This window comes from Scyliorhinus torazame, chromosome 11 (assembly GCF_047496885.1).
Source record: "Scyliorhinus torazame isolate Kashiwa2021f chromosome 11, sScyTor2.1, whole genome shotgun sequence".
NCBI classification, from domain to species: domain Eukaryota; kingdom Metazoa; phylum Chordata; class Chondrichthyes; order Carcharhiniformes; family Scyliorhinidae; genus Scyliorhinus; species Scyliorhinus torazame.
In genome coordinates this window covers 167,632,944-167,655,684 of record NC_092717.1, presented here as the reverse complement: position 1 = coordinate 167,655,684, position 22,741 = coordinate 167,632,944, and the positions used below count along the sequence as shown (strand labels likewise).

The 22,741-nt window shown below is 44.0% G+C and overlaps 1 protein-coding gene across 5 annotated transcripts in view; it reads left to right on the top strand.

Annotated features, from left to right (window-relative positions):
• nbn (nibrin) overlaps positions 1–22,741 on the top strand; it is a 93,207-nt gene that overhangs the window by 37,264 nt on the left and 33,202 nt on the right. For 4 of the 5 annotated variants that reach the window (XM_072467980.1, XM_072467981.1, XM_072467979.1 and 1 more), the window contains 4 exons: positions 7,875–7,931; positions 10,576–10,860; positions 11,132–11,549; positions 17,572–17,652. In XM_072467980.1, the coding sequence (XP_072324081.1) occupies positions 7,875–7,931; positions 10,576–10,860; positions 11,132–11,549; positions 17,572–17,652 (841 nt within the window). The remainder of the gene's footprint in view (positions 1–7,874; positions 7,932–10,575; positions 10,861–11,131; positions 11,550–17,571; positions 17,653–22,741) is intronic. The other variant, XM_072467982.1, reaches the window with a different exon arrangement.

Here is a 22,741-nt window from a genome sequence, read left to right as displayed (position 1 = left end):
CAAAGGCACCACAAGCAGCCACTTTGGAGGGTCCATGAACAAAGGAAAACCCTGGAGTGCAGAGACTCACCCACATGGCATACACATAACTGGTGGCCATGTTGGGTGACCCCATGACCAAGGGAAACCCCGAAGTGCAGGGGCCCAGCCTCATGGTGAGAACGGTTACCTCGGCCATTTAAATGGCCCCCTAATAAAGGGAAACCCCAGTGTGCAGTGGCGCACCCACCAGGTTGATTCAAACCACGCCCCCCCCCCCAAAATCAGGAATGTCAGGACTCAACGGTCCAGTGAAAAGATGCGGAGTCTTCGCCCACCTGAAAAGTATGAAAGCCGACAGTCTCCCTCTGAGAGAGACACCTGGGGGAGAAGGGCCGACTGCGGGTAAGGAACGGCTGGGTGAGACAGACCTACCATTCCTGCTACGGGACAAGGGCCAGAGGGGTAGCCACACTACTAAATAAGAGGACAATGTTTACCGTGACAAGGGCGATTACAGATTGAGGGGGATAGTATGGGATGGTCAGCAGTATCCTGGATGGGGCACCGGTTGTCCTGGTGAATGTGTACACGCCTAACTGGGACGACACGGCGTTAATAAAAAAGGCCATGATGGAAATCCCCGACGCCGACATGTACCAACTTATCTGGGGGAGGGGGGGACTTTAACTGTGTACAGGACCCATGGACAGACAGTTCAAACCCCAAAACAGGGAAGACCTCTAACACGGCGAAAGAACACGACATGTTCATTGAGCAGATGAAAGCAGTGGACCCATGGTGGTTCACCAACCTAGGGGAGAAGGAGTTTTCCTTTTTCTCCCAGGTGCACAACGTATACACACGGATTGATTTCTTTGTAGTGGGGAAATCAGTGCTTCCAGGGAGAAAGCGGAATACTCTATGATTGTGATCTCCCACTACGCTCCACATTACGTAGATGTGAGCGTGGAGACGGGATGTGCCCAATGCCCCTCTTGGAGGTTGGACATTGCCTTCCTCACCGATGAAGCTTTCTGCGAGAAAAATATCACAGGCCATAGACGAGTACATCACTAACAACCAGAATGGGGAGGCCTCACCCTCTACGTTCTGCAAGGTGCTGAAGGCTGTGATCAGGGGTGAAATTATTGCGTACAAAGCATAAAGAGATGGGAAGAGTGGGTGGCTAGGCAACAGCTGGTCGATCCATGCTGGAGGTAGACCGGCAATACTCCGACGCCCCGATAGTAGAGTTCCTGACAGAGAGGCAAAAGCTACAAATGGACTTTAACCTCTCCACGAGTGCACCAACTCCGCCAGGCACGGGGGACCCCATATGAACACAGACACAAGGCCTGCCGCCTGCTGGCTCACCAGCTGAGAAAGCAGGCAGCCACAAAGAAATGATCACAGGTTAGAGACAAAAGAGGCAAACTAGTAGCAGAGCCGGAAAATGTCAAGGAGGCATTTGAGGCCTTCTACTGGGGGCTGCACACCTCCGAGTCTCCCGCAGGTGACTTGGGGAAGAAACGGTTCCTCGATGGACTGCACATATCAGTTGTCGGGGAGGATAGGAAACAAGGGCTGGAAGCCCCATTAGTACTGGGAGAAGTCATGGCGAGCATCAACTCCATGCAGGCAGGGGAGGTGCTGGAACCAGACGGACTCTTGGCAGACAGCACTGGCCCTGCACTTGTGGGAGATGTTCACAGAGTCGCTGGCGAGGGGCACCCTGCCATCGATGCTAGCACAAGCCTCACTCTAGCTAATACCCAACAGAATGTGGGTCCTAAAAGACCCATTTCGCTGCTAAACGCAGACGTGAAAATATTGGCCAATATCCTAGCCAAGCAACTGGAGGACTGCGTACCAGAGGTGGTAGCAGAGGCCCAAACTGACTTTGTCAAGGGTAGACAGCCAACATCGAACATCAGGTGTCTGCTGAACATGATAGTGACCCCATCCAGGAGAGGGAACACCAGAGGTGGTCATCTCCCTGCAAGCTGGAAAGGCCTTCAACAGAGTCAAATGAAAGTACCTCATGGAGGTACTGCGGTTCGGCCTTGGAAAAGGGTTCACCACCTGGTGAAACACCTGTACAGCGCCCTCATGGCGAGCATACAGCCGAACACCACCAGCTCTAAGTATTCCAGCTCTACAGATCACTATGCAGGGATGCCCACTGTCCCTGTTGCTGTTCACCGTAGCGATCGAACCACCCCGGGCGGCAAAGAATTGGAAGGGGATCCGGAGCGGAGACCGGGAACAGAGCTCTATGTGGGTGATCTGCTCCTCTACACCTCAAACCTGCAAAACAGCATGAAGGGAATCATGGCGCTCTTGAAAGAGTTTGGAACCTTCTCGGGCTACCAACTCAACCTTAACAAGATCTTCCCGGTGAACCCACAAGGGGGAGATGCAGAGCTGGAGGGACTTCCATTTAAACAGGCCCAACATAAATTCCGCTAACTGGGGATCCAAATCACCGACAACTAGACACGGATCCACAAGTGGAACCTGACTAGCCTGGTGGAGGAAGTAAAAAAAAAAAGACCTGCAGAGATGGAACACACTCCCACTTTCCCTGGCGGGGAGAGTGCAGACGATCAAGTTGAACGTACTGCCCAGACTCCTGTTTCTATTCGATCTAAATCCCCAAGGCCTTCTTCAACTCAGTGGAAAAAATGATGATGGCGTTTGTGTGTGGAGTTTTGGGGGGGGGGGGGGGGATGAAAATCCTAGGATTCCCCCCAAAAATTCCTGCAGAGAAAAAGAAGCAAGGGGAGACTAGCCCTCCCAAACCTGCAATATTACCACTGGGCAGCAACAATGGAACATGTAAAGGGATGGATAAAGGAGCCAAATGGGTGAGAATGGCGGAGGGCTCCTGCATGCGGACTTCCCTCCAAGCCCTGGCCATGGCAGTGCTCCCATTCCCACTGACCAAGCGCTCAATGAGCCCAGTGGTGATAGTCACACTGCGGCCCTGGAACCAACTACGACAACACTTCGGTTTAACCAAAATGTCCATTAAGATCCCCATCTGCAACAACCACAGGTTCGCGCCAGCGAAATAGATGCCACCTTCAAAAGGTGAAGACAGAACGGGGGGTGGGGGGGGGGGGGAAGAACAAAGACAAATTACAGCACAGGAACAGGCCCTTTGACCCTCCAAGCCTGCGCCGATCCAAATCCTCTATTTAAAACTGTCGCCTATTTTCTAAGGATCTGTATCCCTCTGCTCCCTGCCCAATCATGTATCTGTCGAGATACATCTTAAATGATGCTATCGTGCCCGCCTCTACCACCTCCGCCGGCAATGCGTTCCAGGCACCCACCACCCTCTGCGTAAAGAACTTTCCACGCATATCTCCCTTAAACTTTCTCCCTCTCACCTTGAACTCGTGACCCCTAGTAATTGAGTCCCCCACTCTGGGGGGGAAAAAGCTTCTTGCTATCCACCCTGTCTATACCTCTCTTGATTTTGTAGACCTCAATGAGGTCCCCCCTCAACCTCTATCTTTCTAATGAAAATAATCCTAATCTACTCAAAACTCTCTTCATAGCTAGCACCCTCCATACCAGGCAACATCCTGGTGAACCTCCTCTGCACCCTCTCCAAAGCATCCATATCCTTTTGGTAATGTGGCGACCAGAACTGTGCGCAGTATTCCGAATGTGGCTGGACCAAAGTCTTATACAATTGTAACATGACCTGCCAACTCTTGTACTCAATACCCCTTCCGATGAAGGAAAGCATGCCTTATGCCTTCTTGACCACTCTATCGACCTGCGCAGCCATCTTCAGGGTACAATGGACCTGAACAACCAGATCTCTCTGTACATCAATTTTCCCCAGGGCTTTTTTATTTACCGTTTAGTTCACTCTTGAATTGGATCTTCCAAAATGCATTACCTCGCATTTGCCCAGTTTGAACTCCATCTGCCATTTCTCCGCCCAACTCCAATCTATCTATATTCTGTTGTATTCTCTGACAGCCCCCTTCACTATCTGCTACTCCACCAATCTTAGTGTCATCTGCAAACTTGCTAATCAGACCACCTATACCTTCCTCCAGATCATTTATGTATATCACAAACAACAGTGGTCCCAGCACAGATCCCTGTGTAACACCACTGGTCACAGTTCTCCATTTTGAGAAACTCCTTTCCACTACTACTCTCTGTCTCCTGTTGCCCAGCCAGTTCTTTATCCATCTAGCTAGTACACCCTGGATCCCATGAGACTTCACTTTCTCCATCAGCCTACCATGGGGACGTTGACAGTTGGGGGCTTCTACACAGACAACAGACTGGCAACACTAGGGGAACTAACACAGAAGTTCCAGCTGACGAGGGAAACGAGTTAAGATATATGCAGGTCAAAAACGTCTTGCATTGGAAAACAAGATCATACCCATGGCCACCGCAACAATCGCTATTGGACGCGGACATTTTAGGGAGGGGAAACTGCGGCGATCTATAAGGGCGACTACTGGGAAAGGGCGTGCACGCCACTGGACAAACAAGGGAAAAGTGGGAGGGAGACCTAGGGTTTGAAATAGGGTGAGGGTTCTGGAGTGATGCACTGCACAGGGTCATTTCCACCTCTACAGGCGCAAGTCAATGCAGCTGAAAGTGGTACACCGAGCTCACTTAACCAGAACTGAATGAGGAGGTTCTTCACAGAGGTGGAGGACAAATGTGAATGGTGCCAAGGAAGCCCGGCCAACCACGCCCACATGTTTTGGTCTTGCCCCAGACTTGTCGGGTTCTGGACAGCCTTCTTTGAGGCAACGTCCACGTTGGTGGGGATGAAGGTGCAGCCATGCCCGGGAGTGGCAGTCTTCGGGGTACCAAAACAGCCAGATCTTTTCATGGGGAGGAGGATCAACGCCCTTACCTTTGCCTCCCTAATCGCCCGCCGGAGAATCCTGCACAGGTGGCGACCAGCACAACCCAAAGCTGCAGACTGGCTATCCGACATGTTGGAATTTACCCCAATGGAGACAATTAAATTTGCCATCTGGGGTCGGAAGGTGGCTTCCAGAAAACGTGAGAGCCATTCACCCATTTGTTCCAAGACCTATTTGTAGCCAATAAGCCAGAGGGAGGGAGGGGGAAGCCACAGTAGAACTATGGACACAAACAAAAAGAAGCGGGGGGGGAATAAAGAGACATGGAGCCCAATCATGTCTAGCACACTAGTATACGCAGTGCCATGCTACCCCAACAGGAACAGGTTGGAAGTCCCGACGAAGGAAGAAGGCACGCCAGACAACATGAAGCGGAGGAGGGAAGCCGGGGATCTAGCTAAAACTAAGCGCCTGCTGAAAACCAGAAATTGTAACTGATGTATATAATGAAAGATAACGATGTATATATTTTCTCTATGTTCACGCTCATCTTTGCTCTGTGTAATATGAAAACCCTAAATAATTTTTTTTTTGATGTGTTTAAAATTCTGGAAGTGACCAGTATTTTAGAGAGTAAATAATGAAAAATTATTTCTGCTAATTGCCAAATTGTAACAAGGGAACATAAATTTAGGATGAATACTAGAAATGTAAAAGTGGAGGCTGGAACATATTTTCAGGGGTTACACTATAATAGGCACCCGCAAGTGGCTGTTGATAGCAGTTAAATCACAGCATCTATAAGCTGATTGAAAGGCAAAGTCTGCCACACAAGAAATTGTCCCTAGCTGGTGGTGTCTCCTTGTTTACAGGGCTGATATTTGCTCTGGAACTTTTGAAACCATGCGCCATTGTGGTGGTGCATTCCTGCCTGCAGCTAGTGTCACCATTCGCATCGATGGTCATCTAGAAATTCCCATATGTTGTGATTGATGTTGAGGACATTCGTGTCTCTTTTGACAGCATCCTTGAACTGGAGCTTTGGGCGTCCTGCTGGTCTCAAGATTTGGGCTTGGATTTTGCCTTTTGCATATCCTTGATATTTTCCATCCCGTGCACATTCCTAAGCTGCCTTTGCTTGGCTAGCGCTAGCATGTTCAGCATGTTTGCCCGAGAAAGGACTGCTTCATGGTTACTTTGTCTTTAGACATTTGAATAAAAGTATTGGAGCAGAGGCAAAGGAAGAAGAAACTAGGATGAGAGTCGATAGTTTGAGTGAGGATTTAGTATTGACACCCCAAAATGTTTCCCCTCTGTGCTTAAACATTTGTAATTTTGTCGTCTAGAACTTGGAACTATCAAGCTACATTTTATGAGAAAAAATCTTGAGAAATATTGCACGAGTTTTATTGATAATATATGACCAGTTAAGATTACCTCTATTTTAACATTTTCAGTGAAATGGACAGTATTTTGCTCAAAACATATGCTCTTCTGATGTCATGTAAGTTTAATAAAAATGTCTTTGGTGATTTTTGTCTGGATTTATTAACTCTTGACTAATTAGGTGAACGAAGGTCCGAATCAGTGCTATTACCAGAGGTACTTACTAAATGAACCGTCAAGTAAACAGTAGATGGTGCAGTTGTCCTAAGTAGGGTGTCATAGGAGTGTCTTTTTAGGAAAGGTTTTTGTCTTATCACATGGCTTAGGTGATGTCATTTTGTGGGTGGAGCTGTGCTGTGGCTGTGAAGTTTGCTCAGTTTCATTTTCAGTTTGACTGCTGTGAACTACAGACAGAGAAAATAAGTGTTTTGGCATGTCTCCCTCTATTTTCATTTTAAATATCTGTTCCAGTAAAAATCACCTTGGTGGTGGCTTTGGATATATAATTGCTTTCCGGAAGGAATTGAATCTGCTGGTTAAAAATTGGATCACAATTTCAATAACAAGACCAGGCTTAGTCAAGCGAGAATACAGTGTGCTGGACCACACCCTTGTACAGGGTTTTTTGGTTTATTGGATTTTGTTTTGGGGGAAATTCATTAAGTGTTGTACATCGATTACTGTAGCTGTGTGGTGTCTTTATGTTTGTAATTGATAACAATTCTTGCTGTGATATATGTGTTCACTAAGTTCTCAGAATAAAGCTTGTTTTGATTAAAGTGTCCAGGAAGGCTGATAAATCTGAAGGGAAGACTCTTGTGCTCATCCTAGCCAAATTAAACATAAAGGTTGTAGGTCAGGTGCACTTCATAATACACTTTGCAGTTTCTAAAGCCTGGCATATAAGGGTGTGTTGTCAGTCAACCCTGTGTATGCTGTTTGTGATGGTAAAGACTGAGAAAATGTTTTGTACTGAGAAAGTTTAGACAGTATAAACGAAAAGAAAGATATGTAGTGAGTAAGGTTTATTTCTACCTGTAATCTGAATTACTGTCCATAAATTAGAAAGGGTAAAAGAAATGCAGAAATTTAAAAAGGTGTGCACTGATCAGATTAGTCTATAATAATAATCTCACAAAAAATACAACCTGTGCTCCAATAATTGGAGAGGAGAGAATTATTTTTGACTATAATGCAGAGATAAATTATTTATTGGCTGTGAATATAGGCATTCAAATATAACTACAATAGTTCAGTGCATTAAACCTTACTGATTCATTGCAAATTCAATTAATTAACATCACATTGGGGCAGCACGGTGGTGCAGTGGTTAGCACAGCTGCGTCACGGCACCAAGGTCCCAGGTTCGATCCTGGCTCTGGGTCACATTCTCCCCGTGCTTGCGTGGATTTCGCCCCCACAACCCAAAGATGTGCAGGGTAGGATGATTGGCCATGCTAAGTTGCACCTTAATTGGAAAAAATGAATTGGGTACTCTAAATCTATATTTTTAATAAATGACCATCACATTGACCTTTGCAAAGTGGCTGTAACTACATTTGAACAGACAAATATGAAAATATTTATCTTGAATACAGAAAAAAAAATCCTGTTGTGTTTTCCTCTTTGTGGCCTTTGACTTACCTGTAGCTGTCTTCAATGGGAAGAACACACTTGTGGTGTCAATTCTGCAGAGACTATGTCAGGGTGAGTAACCGGTTGCATGAATTCAATACCACTCTGGTTGGCATTGGTAACATCCAGTATGCTTGATGTATGTATGGCAAGATGCCAAGACATTGGTTTTCTCAGAAAATTTGAGTTTGTGAAGAGTGGATGAAAGGCTTCTTTCTGTTGAATGTGGGATGTAAAAAATAGCAAACTGCAACCTGAGGAGATATTTCACATTCTATTTTTGCTAGCAGTGTTTTTATTTGTGTGTGCCTCAATTTTAAAGTTCCCATCCTTTGCAATGGTTTCCATGGCCTCCCCTCCCTATCTCTGTAACCTTCTCCAACTTTGCACCTCCAAGATGTTTGCTCTCGAATTTTGTCATTCCTGATTTAATTGCTTCACCATTGGTGGTTGTACCTTCTGTTAATGAGGCCCACAGCTCTGAATTTACCTCCCAGAGTCCCTCTGCATCTCTATTTCTCTTTCCTCCTTTACGATGCTTCTTAATAATTACGATTTTAACCAAGTTTTCCCCTAATTTCTTATGATGTGACTTGAGTGTCAGATTTTATTTGATAATGCACCTGTGAAAGCCCTTAGAATGTTATACTTTATTAAAGATGCTATTTAAATACAAGTTATTAATTAAATCTTAATGGCAGATCTGTCATGAGCATAAAACTTACTTCATATCTCATTATTTTGAGTCATACATTTTACAACAATTAATCTGATATTAACCTTTGTTCTTTTTCTTTCCCCAACCTCCAGATCCCCTGTCCTACCATAGCTGCAGCCCCCTAGCCAGAATCATCTTAATCAGATGCTATCACTGTGGAAAAAGACTGTTGGGTTTCCCAAAATAGTTTTTAAGTAGTTTTTTCGTTTATGATAAATACTGATGAGAGAGATTATTGTGGGGAAATTGTGTTATCCGGTTCCAGCATCAGGGGTTCTCATGTGCAAACACATAAGTAAAATTCCCTCTTGATTATACCAGAAAAATGCAGTTGCGTGCCTGCAGTTTACTGATATGCAAAGTGAGTGAGTGAGACTCTTTGCTAGATGCATCACCAACCAATGTCCAGTTTTGGAGTCATTGGTGAACCAAGCATTGATTCGGAGGCTTTTTGAACCATAAAATATAAGCTGAGACAATGATGGTGGTTTTCCGGTTGATCCATGGGCAGAAGAGTGGGGAGCCAAGCCATCCTTTAGGTACAGTGGAGTTGTGTAATGATCTTGGATGTTAGTGTGTACATGTTGACCTGGAAAATCAGTAGTGGAGCATGGTGCAGCAAGAGCAGAGATTATGCAGCCGGGAGATCAATACAGATGCGACATACATCAGTATAACTACACCATTCTACCTCAGCAAACCAACCTTTGGCTAAAGTTTAATTGAAGTATTCTATTTATATGTATACAAAAAGCATCAAAACAAATTCTATTGAACACAAACACCTGTTTTTATTACACGTATATGTCCATAAGACCATAAGACATAGGAGCGGAAGTAAGGCCATTCGGCCCATCGAGTCCACTCCGCCATTCAATCATGGCTGATTTCAACTCCATTTACCCGCTCTCTCTCCATAGCCCTTAATTCCTCGAGAAATCAAGAATTTATCAACTTCTGTCTTAAAGACACTCAACGTCCCGGCCTCCACCGCCCTCTGTGGCAATGAATTCCACAGACCCACCACTCTCTGGCTGAAGAAATTTCTCCTCATCTCTGTTCTAAAGTGACTCCCTTTTATTCTAAGGCTGTGCCCCAGGGTCCTAGTCTCCCCTGCTAATGGAAACAACTTCCCTACATCCACCCTATCTAAGCCCATATATAAATGAATATAAAGGTAACTTGGCAATAGGTGGTACTGAAAACGTAATGTAATTTGACCAAATATTCACAATTAGGTGGTACTTAATGTAATGTTGAATGCAAGATGCTTTCCCTCCCTCCCCAACCTAGACTTCACAGGTGCAGCTTTTATTTCTTCTTGCAGTAGCTTTCCCTGCACCTTTGACTGGATTTTTGGTTGCATTTCTTCTCCCATTAATGTCTCAGTACTACATCTCTGAACTAATTTCCCTTCCTCAGTTTGTAATTTGAGTTCCACACCCAAACCTTCCCCCCCCCCCCTCCCCCAACTAGCCTTCTCCCTTGTCTCTTTCCTTAGAATCCTCATGACGCCCCCTGTCCTCTTCAACCACGAGTAGCCCAATGGAGGATAAGTAGATAACCTGTGTTCAGAAAATTGTCAGTAAACCCTTTTGTAATTGGCCACTGAGTTTTTAGAAATGGAATTTATCTTACTGAATTGATTATTTTTCCTCTCCTCTACCATCACACCTTTCTCAGATTTATTCAGTTGCATTACCCAATTCAGTGCTTGAAGTCCATGCTCCTACATGTTTGGCACAATATTAGAATGCCAGCATGCAGTGGTATTAAATGTGTAGCTCAATGCATGACACAAACATTAACAATGCAAAAAATTATAAGAGTTTTTTTTTTATGTATGCTGTTTCCTTTTTTGCATTTGGAGATTTTTTTGGGTGTGATTGAGATTTGCATCTCTGATGGGGAAAATGTTCAATTTGATGTCAAAGTAATTTAATAATTTAATCGGTTATAGATGAAGCTTGTATCAAACGTTATCAAATCTTGTTATAGGATGAACATGAACAGCACTCAAGCGGTAAAAGAAACACCTGAAAAGGAAAGTAAAGTATCACAGGATATGTCCATGGTAAAGGAAACTTCCTGCATGAGACCGATTCTTTCAACAGATGAAAGACAGAAATCAACGGAAAAAGAAGAGAGACAAAGGATCACCACTGTTGATAAAAAGCCACCCACAATAACAACACTCAAAAATGTTGAAAACAAAGGCAACGTCTGTTCACAAAAGCAATCCCTCTTAATGCAGGACTCCTTTCATCCAGTGGGAAGAAAAAGGTGAAAGTTCAAAATATTTAACAAAAGTTGCTCTGGAATGCAGTTTGCAGCATATTTCGAAAAAGCTGAAATTAAACAGGAAAATGGGCCAAAAAAGACCAATACAAGCCATCCGGCAATCCTTAATTAAAAAGAAATAGCATGTTGTTCCCTTATTCTCTTGTATCCTTAAATTCTTACGTTTACCAGAATTTCATTTAGGAAGTAATTGAACTGAAATTAAAAATCTGGAAATTAAACTTTTTTTTCCCTATGTGTGCAAAATAAACAGGGAAAGAGAAGAGGCCACATCATCCCAGGCTAAATTTGCAAGAACAGAGGAGCCACATCTACCCACTGATCAGCAGCTGTACATCACAGATTCTTCACTGGAAAAGAGAGACTGCAAGTTCACTGGCCATGAGACCAAGTCTGAATATATTTCTGCAAACCAGGACACTGAGAGTTTTGGAAAAAGACCTGGAGGAGTTGGTGAAGAAGAAACATTCAGCAGTCAGGGCCCTAAGAAAATGGAGTTTGTTCGTGAAAAGGCAGTACGAAAAAGAAAAGACCCAGAAGATGGAAGTTTGAAAGATGACATGATCCTTCCCAGGGATGAACAGCTGGGAGTGAATAAAAAGAGAAAGGTAGAACCTGAGGTTTTATTTTTCAAAGATGAAGCTGTAGCAGTAGGTGGAATTAAAGCATCGGTGAGTAGTGTTTTCTAAATTGATGGCTTTATCTGTTGTGTACATAGACAATCTTTGCAAACACAAGACTGGTACTATATAAATGCAAGCTTTATAAGAAAAAAATTGCTGTTTCTTAAAACTGACCACTTTCCTTGGCATTATGTTTGAAAGGATTGCAACCAATCATCAGTAGCCACATGTTTGTTTTCAAAGAACAGTACAGCACACAAACAGGCCCTTCCACCCTCCAAGCCTGCGCCAATCATGATGCCTGTCTAAACTAAAACCTTCTGTACTTTGGGTTCTGTATCCCTCCTTTTCCCTTCCTAGTCATGTATTCGTCAAGATGTCTCTTAAACATTGCTATTGTATCTGCTTCCATCACCTCCCCGCCAGCAGGTTCCAGGCACTCACCACTCTTGTAAAATAAAACCTGCCTCGCACACCTCCTCTAAACTTTCCCCCTTGCAGCTTAAACCAATGTCCCATAGTAATTGACTTTTCCACCCTGGGAAAAACCGTCTGACTATCCACTCTCCATGCCACTCATAACTTTGTAAACCTCTATCAGGTCACCCTCTCAACCTGTATTGTTCCAGTGAAAACAATCTGAGTTTATCCAGCCTCTCTTCATAGCTAGACCAGACCACATCCTGGTAAAACCTCTTCGGTACCCTCTCCAAAGCATCCACATCCTCTGGTAGTGTGACGACCTGAATTGCATGCAATATTCCAAATGTGGTCAAACTAAATTTCTGTACTGCTGCAGCATAACTTGCCAATTTCTATACTCAATGCCCTGACCAATGAAGGAAAGCATGCCATATGTCTTCTTGACTGCCTTATCCACCTGCGTTGCCTCTTTGTGATCTGTGGATCACCCAGATCTCTCTGCCTGTCAATACTCCTAAGGGCCATTTACCGTATAATTCCCACCTGTATTAGACCTTCCAAAATGCATTACCTCACATTTGTCTGGATTAAGCTCCATCTGACATTTCACCACATAGGATGCTATATCCTCTGACAATCCTCTTCACTACGCATAACTCCAGCAATCTTTGTGTCGCCCGCAAACGTACTAATCAAACCAGCAACATTTTCCTCTAAATCATTTATATATACTTAGAACACCAAAGGTCTCAGCACTGATCTCTGCGGAGCACCACTGGTCACCGCCTTCCATTTAGAAAAGCACCCTTCCACCGCTACCCTTTGTCTTCTCTGGCTGAGCCAGTGCTGCGGCAAAGAGTTCCACAGATTCACCACCCTGTGGCTGAAGGAATTCCTTCTTATCTCCTGTTTTAAAGGATCGTTCCTTTAGTCTGAGATTGTGCCCTCTTTTTCTAGTTTTTCCTACAAGTGGAAACATCCTCTCCACGTCCACTCTATCCAGATTTCCGCAGTGTCCTGTGAGCTTCAATCATATTACCCCTCATCCTTCTAAACTCCAACGAGTACCACGAGTTAGAAAGCCACATAGGAGATTTTCATCGGACACATTTGGAATATTGCATACAATTCAGGTCGTCAAACTACCAGAGTATGTGGATGCTTTGGCGAAGGTACCGAAGAGGTTTTACCAGGATGTGGTCTGGTCTAGATATGACCAAAAAAAAGCCAAGCAGCGTGCCTTAATGACTATCGTCCAGTGGCTCTGACATCCATCATCATGAAGTGCTTCGAAAGGTTAGTCATGGCACAAATCAACTCCAGCCTCCCGGATTGCCTTGATCGACTACAGTTCGCCTACCGCTGCAACAGGTCCACGGCGGACGTCATCTCCAGGGCCCTGCACTCTACCCTGGAACACCTAGATAACAAAGACACCTATGTCAGACTCCTCTTTATCGACTACAGCTCAGCCTTCAACACCATCATTCCTACGAAACTCATCTCCAAACTCTGTGGCCTTGGCCTCGGCTCCTCCCTCTGCGACTGGATCCTGAACTTTCTAACCCACAGGCCACAATCAGTAAGGATAGGCAACAACACCTCCTCCACGATCACCCTCAACACCGGTGCCCCACAAGGCTGTGTCCTCAGCCACTGACTATACCCTTGTACACCTATGATTGTGTGGCCAAATTCCCCTCCAACTCGATTTTCAAATTTGCTGATGACACCACAGTAGTGGGTCGGATTTCAAACAATGACGAAACTGAGTACAGGAATGAGATAGAGAATCTGGTGAACTGGTGCGACGACAATAATCTCTCCTTCAACGTCAACAAAATGAAGGAGATTGTCATCGACTTCAGGAAGCGTGGTGGAGAACATGCCCCTGTCTACATCAATGGGAACGAAGTAGAAAGGGTCGAGAGCTTCAAGTTTTTCGGTGTCCAGATCACCAACAACCTGTCCTGGTCCCCCCATGCCGACACTAGTTAAGAAAACTCACCAACGATTCTACTTTCTCAGAAGACGAAGGAAATTTGGCATGTCACCTATGACTCTCACCAACTTTTACAGATGCACCATAGAGAGCATTCTTTCTGGTTGTATCACAGCTTGGTATGGATCCTACTCTGCCCAAGACCGCAGGAAATTACAAAAGGTTGTGAATGTAGCCCAATCCATCACGCAAACCAGCCTCCCATCCATCGACTCTGTCTACAATTCCCGCTGCCTCGGAAAGGCAGCCAGCATAATTAAGGACCCCACGCACCCCGGACATTCTCTCTTCCACCTTCTTCCGTCAGGAAAAAGATACCAAAGTTTGAGGTCACGTACCAACCGACTCAAGAACAGCTTCTTCCCTACTGCCATCAGACTTTTGAATGGACCTATCTCGCATTAAGTTGATCTTTTCCCTACACCTTGCTATAACAGTAACATTATATTCTGCAGCCTCTCCTTCCTTCCCTATGTACGGTATGCATTGTTTGTACAGCATGCAAGAAACAATACTTTTCACTGTATACTAATACATGTGACAATAATAAATCAAATCTAAGCGTGCAGACCCAGAGTCCTCAACCATTCCTCATACGACAAGCTCTTCATTCCAAGAATCATTCTCTTGTGAACCTCCTCTGGACCCTTTCCAAGGCCAGCACATCCTTCCTTGGATATGGGGCCCAAAACTGCTCACCATACTCCAAATGGGGTCTGATCAGGGCCATATACAGTCTCCGAAGTACATGCCTGCTCTTATATTCTAGCCCTCTCGACATGAATGCTAACATTGCATTTGCTTTCCTAACTGCTGACTGAACCTGCACGTTAACCTTGAGAGTCCTTGTTCAAGATTCTCTTAAGTCCCTTTGTGCTTCTGATTTCCTGAGCATTTCCCCATTTAGAAAATAGTCTATCCCTCCATTCATCCTTCCAAAGTGCATAACCTCACACTTTTCCACATTGTATTCCATCTGCCACTTCTTTGCCCACTCTCCTAGCCTATCCAAGTCCTTCAGCTCCCCCAGCTTCATCAATACCACCTGTCCCTTTACATATCCTTGTATCATCTGCAAACTTTGCAACAGTGCCTTCAGTTTCTTTTTCCAGATAATTAATGTATATTGTGAAATGTTGTGGCCCCAGCACAGACCCCTGAGGTACACCACTAGTCACCGGCTACCATCCTGAAAAGACCTCACTCCCTGCCTTCTGCCAGTCAGCCAATCCTCTATCCATCCCTTAACACTATGGGCTCTTAACGTATTTAACAATCTGCTATGGGGCATCTTGTCAAAAGTCTTCTGGAAATCTAAATAAATCACGTCCACTGGTTCTCTTTTGTCTAACTTCCTTGTTACCTCCTTAAAGAATTCCAACAGATTTATCAAACATGACCTCCCCTTGACGAAGCCGTGCAGGCTCAGCCCTATTTTTTCACGCACTTCCGCGATCTCATCTTTAATAATGGACTCTAAAATCTTACCAGTGACGAAAGTCAGGCCTATAATTTCCCGTCTTCTGCCTCCGTTCTTAAACGCGTGTTACATTAGCCACTTTCCAGTCCTCTGGGACCTTTGGGCAGCACGGTAGCAGAGTGGTTCGCACAATTGCTTCACAGCTCCAGGGTCCCAAGTTCGATTCTCGGCTTGGGTCACTCTCTGTGCGGGGTCTGCACGTTCTCCCAGTGTGTGAGTGGGTTTCCTCCGGGTGCGCCGGTTTCCTTCCAAAGATGTGCAGATTAGGTGGATTGGCCATGATAAATTGCCCCTTAGTGTCCAAAATTGCCCTTAGTGTTGGGTGGGGTTACTGGGTTATTGGGATGGGGTGGAGGTGTGGGCTTGGGTAGGGTGCTCTTTCCAAGAGCTGGTGCAGACTCGATGGGCTGAATGGCCTCCTTCTGCACTGTAAATTCAATGATTCTATGATTCCTGCCACCCGTGATTCCTGAAAGATCAACACCAATGCCTCCACAATCTCCTCAGCTATCTACTTTAGAACCCTGGGGTGTAGTCCATCCAGTCCAGGTGATTTATCCACCTTCAGACCTTTACGTTTCCCCAGAACCGTCTCCTTAGTAATGGTCACTGCACTCACCTCTGCCCCCTGGTTCTCCAGGAGCTCTGGTATCTCCATCGTGAAGACTGATGCAAAGTAACTATTCAGTTCCTCCGCCATTTCTTTGTTTCCTATTATTACTTCTCCAACCTCATTTCCAGTGGTCCAATGTCTATTTTTGCCTCTCTCTCACCTTTTATATATTGAAAAAAATCCCTTCCTATTTTCTTTTATATTACTAGCTAGCTTACTCTCATATTTTATCTTCTTCCCACTTATTGCTTTTTTAGTTGTCCTCTGCTTTTTTTTTTAAAGGCTTCACAATCCTCTGGCTTCCCACTAATCCTTGCCACTTTGTCTACTTTTTCTTTTGCTTTTATGCTGTCCTTGACTTCCCTCATCAGCCATGGATGCCTCGTCCTTCCCTTGGCATGATTCCGCCTCCTTCGGATGAATTTCTGTTGTGCCTCCCGAATAACCTTCCAAATCTCTGTCACAAGCTGCTCCAAAATAATATCTCTTGGACATTCCACAAATTCCTTTTCTTGGAACCCATTATCAACCTGGTTTTCCCAGTCCAACTGCATATTGAACTCCCCCATCATTATTGTAATATTGCCTTTTTTATATAGCCTTTTCTATCTCCTGATTTATTTTCTGCCCCACATCCTGACTACTGCTAGGGGGCCTGTACCTTTGTGATACCTCAACTCTACCCACACAGATTCTAGGTCTTCTAATCCTATATCGTTTGAACTTCATTCCTTACTACCAAGGCAACCCCACCCCCTCTGTCCATCTGCCTGTCCTTCAATAGGACACATATCCTTGGATATTCAGATCCCAGCCCTAATCCCTTTGCCCACAAAATCGTACCGGTCAATTTCAATGTGCGCATCAAGCTCATTTATCTTGTTCTGTATACTGCACGCATTTAGGTACAACACCCTCAGTGTTGTATTGACCACCTCCCTTTGATCACCTCCCTTCTCACACTTGTCACACCACCTCCTATACTCTCTGTTCTATTATGTGGTCTGGAATCTTTACTAACCTCTCCTGAGCCCTCGGCTCCTTTGTCCTGCCTTTCTTACGGATTTTTCCAGTCAGTGTTGAAGATCAGTGCCTCTACTATACCAATGTTTTGATCTTTGGCATGGTAAGATTGGGATGGGAAAATCTATTGTTGATTAGATTTTTCAATTTTTTGTAAGTGTTTTGCCTACATGTGGGATTTTAAGAATATTATTTTAAAACGTTACTCAACTTGTAATAAAACTTCAGACATATTTTTATCCACATGTACAGATTCCACATAAATTAGTCATTTTTTTAAGTCAAAAAATGCAAATTACCTTGTGCATAAGAAAAATTTCTATTGCATGCCTTGTCCATTAAATTTGTTTAGCAACTGATCATATTTTTACTAACTAACATTTTTTTAGAGAAATGTAGCCACTATTAAAACTATACCCATTGTACCTAGATTCACAACGCAGTTTGCATAAAAGATAAATTTGGGGGTATGTTAATTAAGTGGAAATTCTGGAATGTAAATGTATTTTATTTTTTCCTTGTATTCAAGCATGCAAAGACATCACAAGTCAAACAGGAATCCGATATTAAGCACAAATTACCTGTAGATCTTAATAAGGAGTCAAATAATGTAAGTATTTTACACTATTGCAAATCCAACCATATTAAATCATTACTAAAAAGATTAATTAGATCAGACTTAGTTATAAGGTTTGTGAAGTTCTGCACCTTCCAGTTAAGTAGCAATCTAGATTGCCGTTTTTTATAAGATCACTTTTATAGTGGTCTCGTCTGTCTTAAACGACAGTAATGATCTTAATCCTGGCTGACCAGAATTAGGTATTGCAGCAAGTAGTATTAAAGGAAACGAGCCAACCAATCTAAATGAATATTGCAACTAAAGTGAATGTTCTGGTAAATAAATGACTAAAAAGTCTTTCAGATGATGGTTGTTCCTGTAATTATTTTTTATAATATCAGAAAGATGACTTTGGATGCTATCTAAGTTGCGGTGCAACTGAGAGAGGTGTGCCCCAAAAAGCCGGTGGTGATCAGGCTGATGCAATATATCTGGGTTATGTAGCATTAATTCTTAGATCCCTAGTTTCACTACAAGCGAAAGAATACCCACTACAATTCCGAGGCCAATCATGTGCATGGGAGTTTGCAGTTTAAAAAATATTCAGGTTTGTTTATTTCCTCTTTTAAAAGTCAGCTAACTGGAAAATGGCATATTTGCATGGAATTTTATGTTGTCCTAATGTGAGGTTCATACTTTGTAGTCTGTGTCAGTAAGTGGAAGATTTTGGGTGATCATTGGATGACCAGCCTGAGACTTTGAAGTTGTTCATTTAATGTGTTATAAATTGATTTGCATCTATCATGAACTGTATAAAGAATGTCTACGCAGATAAAAGTTACATTTCACGGAATTGTTAAATAGTTTGGAGTTTTTTTTCAATTCTAATACCTGTCACACTCGAATTTTCTTTCTCTCTTGTACTGTACAATCAGTGTTCATCCCGGCTATCTGATTAATCTGTGTTAATTATCGTCAGCCCCTTTGGTCCACATACACAAGTTGATCAAATAAACAATTCCATCAAACAACAATTCCATAGAAACACTGAAAGCACCATTTCAGTCAATACTCTGGAGCAGAAATATTTTCCCTTGCTATTATGCATAGTTCAATCAACATGTTTTATCTGCTTTGTTGTTTCTTTAATCTCTCCACGCTGCCCAATCCAATTTTGCACTATGACTTAGCATTATTTTTGATCACTTGTCCTTGCATTTAGATTGCCAAGATTAAATACCAGAGATGTATATATGGTGCATTCTCCATGGCAACGCCTCGACCAATCAGAATCTACTTGCCAACCAATCAGCACTCTTCTTATGAAGTATAAATTGTTGTTCACATTGCATTTAGTATTCTTGGAAATGTCCTGATCAGTGCAAGATGAAAAGGTTTGACATGTCTTTTGTTCAGCAATACGAAGTTCTGGACTACCAAACAATTGGTGGTGGTGGTGGTTGATGGGAAATGTTCAGAATGGAGTACAGTCACAAGTGGAGTACCACAAGGATCTGTTCTGGGGCCGTTGCTGTTTGTCATTTTTATCAATGACCTAGAGGAAGGCGCAGAAGGGTGGGTGAGTAAATTTGCAGACGATACTAAAGTCGGTGGTGTTGTCGATAGTGTGGAAGGATGTAGCAGGTTACAGAGGGATATAGATAAGCTGCAGAGCTGGGCTGAGAGGTGGCAAATGGAGTTTAATGTAGAGAAGTGTGAGGTGATTCACTTTGGAAGGAATAACAGGAATGCGGAATATTTGGCTAATGGTAAAGTTCTTGAAAGTGTGGCTGAGCAGAGGGATCTAGGTGTCCATGTACATAGATCCCTGAAAGTTGCCACCCAGGTTGATAGGGTTGTGAAGAAGGCCTATGGAGTGTTGGCCTTTATTGGTAGAGGGATTGAGTTCCGGAGTCGGGAGGTCATGTTGCAGCTGTACAGAACTCTGGTCCGGCCGCATTTGGAGTATTGCGTACAGTTCTGGTCACCGCATTATAGGAAGGACGTGGAGGCTTTGGAGCGGGTGCAGAGGAGATTTACCAGGATGTTGCCTGGTATGGAGGGAAAATCTTATGAGGAAAGGCTGACGGACTTGAGGTTGTTTTCGTTGGAGAGAAGAAGGTTAAGAGGAGACTTTATAGAGGCATACAAAATGATCAGGGGGTTGGATAGGGTGGACAGTGAGAGCCTTCTCCCGCGGATGGATATGGCTGGCACGAGGGGACATAACTTTAAACTGAGGGGTAATAGATATAGGACAGAGGTCAGAGGTAGGTTCTTTACGCAAAGAGTAGTGAGGCCGTGGAATGCCCTACCTGCTACAGTAGTGAACTCGCCAACATTGAGGGCATTTAAAAGTTTATTGGATAAACATATGGATGATAATGGCATAGTGTAGGTTAGATGACTTTTGTTTCGGTGCAACATCGTGGGCCGAAGGGCCTGTACTGCGCTGTATTGTTCTATGTTCTATGTTCTAATTGAGGAGAAAATTGAGATTTTGGGAGTGCCTTTACTGAAGATGGCTATTAGGAGACTTAAAGACCTTACATAATTGTTAAACTTTTTCCATAAGGTTAATAATTACACTGGTTTGGGAATCAATGGCAAGCAATTTAAAATTGTCACTCGGTGAGCAGAGATCAGGAAAAAAATCTTCATACAAATAGCTGTTGGATCATAAAATGCTTTGCCAGGGGAATTGTTCATTTTTAATTATGCATCTTTTAAACGTGAAAGTGGTAAACATTTGATGTCGTGAGAGATGCAGGCTTTTGACGAAGGAACTAAATTACAGGATTAGTTTAGATTGCGCCAAACTGGCAAAGACATCATAATGCAAATTTGTATGGTTCCTCTCTTCACTGACCTCTTTCCCACTATTTCTTTTTCTTTCATTTTCTCTAAATAAAACCTGTTGCCGTCATGGGATCGTAAACCAGAAACATCAAGCAGTATTAATATTCTACACTATTTACAGAGACTGTTGAAACAAGACACCAAGGGATGTGCAAACCTAATTGTTGAAGGTGGTCGGACAAGTTGAGAGTGCTTTGTTTAAAAAAAAAAAAAAAAATTCTTGGCTTTATAATCAGGGATATAAATTAAATTATGCTAAACCTTATAAATCACAGGTTAGGCCCAGCTGGAATTTCTGTCCGGTTTTGGGTTCCACATTTAAGGATGTTGAACTTGCGGTAGCGGCCATGAAGTGAGAGGTCGCACATAAGGTGGCTCCTGCCTGAAGACTTTTTTTTGGACCTTCCTGCCCATTTTGCGGGTGCTGTGCAGGTAGAAAAGTGGTACAGTGGAGGAACTAGGATTCCTCCTCCGGTATGGGATGTCGAAAAGTTATCAAATGTCGAGTAAAGGGCACTCTTCGGACTCGGAGGACAGGCGTAGCGCAGAAGGAGAAAACATGCCGTAGGCACCTGTGGCATTGTTGCCCGCTCAATAGTCGACTGAAGCTGGTGGTGTTCCTGTCGACAGAATTTTGAGAAGCAAAGGCAGGTGGTCACGGGGTCTTGGGCAGCACAGGAAAAGGTGGAACAATGGTTGAAGTTGCAGAACTCGCCAATCCAAAAGTATTGACAATTTGAGAGATCTAGGTGTAGTATTGACAGTCAGAGAGATGTAGGTGTACAGGTCCACAGGTCACTGAAGGGGGCAACACAGGTGGAGAAGGTAGTCAAGAAGGCATACGGCATGATTGCCTTTAATGGCCGGGACGTTGCGTATAAGAATTGGCAAGTCATGTTGCAGCTGTATAGAACCTTTTAGTTAGGCCACACTTGGAGTATAGTGTTCAATTCTGGTCGCCACACTACCAGAAGGATGTGGAGGCTTTAGAGAGGGTGCAGAAGAGATTTACCAGGATGTTGCCTGGTATGGAGGGCATTAGCTATGAAGAGAGGTTGAATAAACTTGGTTTGTTCTCACTGGAACGACGGAGGTTGAGGGGCGACCTGACAGAGGTCTACAAAATTATGAGGGGCATAGACAGAGTGGATAGTCAGAGGCTTTTCCCCAGGGTAGAGGGGTCAATTACTAGGAGGCATAGGTTTAAGTTGCGAGGGGCAAGGTTTAGAGGAGATGTACGAGGCAAGTTTTCTACACAGAGGGTACTGGGTGCCTGGAACTCGCTGCCAGAGGAGGTGGTAGAAGCAGGGACGATAATGGTGTTTAAGGGGCATCTTGACAAATATATGAATAGGATGGAAATAGAGGGATACGGACCCCGGAAGTGTAGAAGAGTTTAGTTTAGACGGGCAGCATGGTCGGCGCAGGCTTGGAGGGCCGAAGGGCCTGTTCCTGTGCTGTACTTTTCTTTGTTCTTTGTTTGTGGAGGAGACGGTCTCTGACCATGAGAATCGGATTGCCTCCTTGATGGCCGAGGTGATAATGATGTTGGAGGGGCAAAAATTGATGAAGGTCAAGATTGATGACCTGGAGAACCGCTCCAGTCGGCAAAAGTTGAGGAGCGTTAGGCTGTCCAAGGGCATAGAAGGAGCGAACGCCACAAAATTTGTAGCAAAGAAGTTTGAGCATTTGGTGAGGGAGGGGGTCTTTACAAGCCCATCAGTCACTGAGGAGGAAGCTCAGAACCTGGGAGCCGGCACGGGTGATCATTGTCCCATTACACAGGTACTTGGACAAAGAATAGATCCTGAGGTGGGCTGGGGAGACATGAGAGTGCAGTTGGAAAGGCCACACCGTCAGAATCTACCAGGGCTTGAAATGAAAATGAAATGAAAATCGCTTATTGTCACAAGTAGGCTTCAACAAAGTTACTGTGAAAAGCCCCTAGTCACCACATTCCGTCGCCTGTTCGGGGAGGCTGGTACGGGAATTGACAAAAATGATGGCCAGGTTTAATAAAGTCAAGACTGCTCTTTTTAGGAGCAAGGTGAGGTTTGGAATGATGTACCCGGCTCACCTCTGGATCACACACGGAGATAGCAGCCATTATTTTGACACACTGCAGGAGGTGATCAATTTTATCAAGGAACATGGTCTCGGGGACATTTGGCCTGCATGGCTGAGTTTTGGTAGTGTGTTTGGTTCTGTTATCATTGGATTTTCATGTTATGGTTTTGTATCGTTTTGTAATATCTGTTGCCCTGTGTTGGGGGTGTGGATT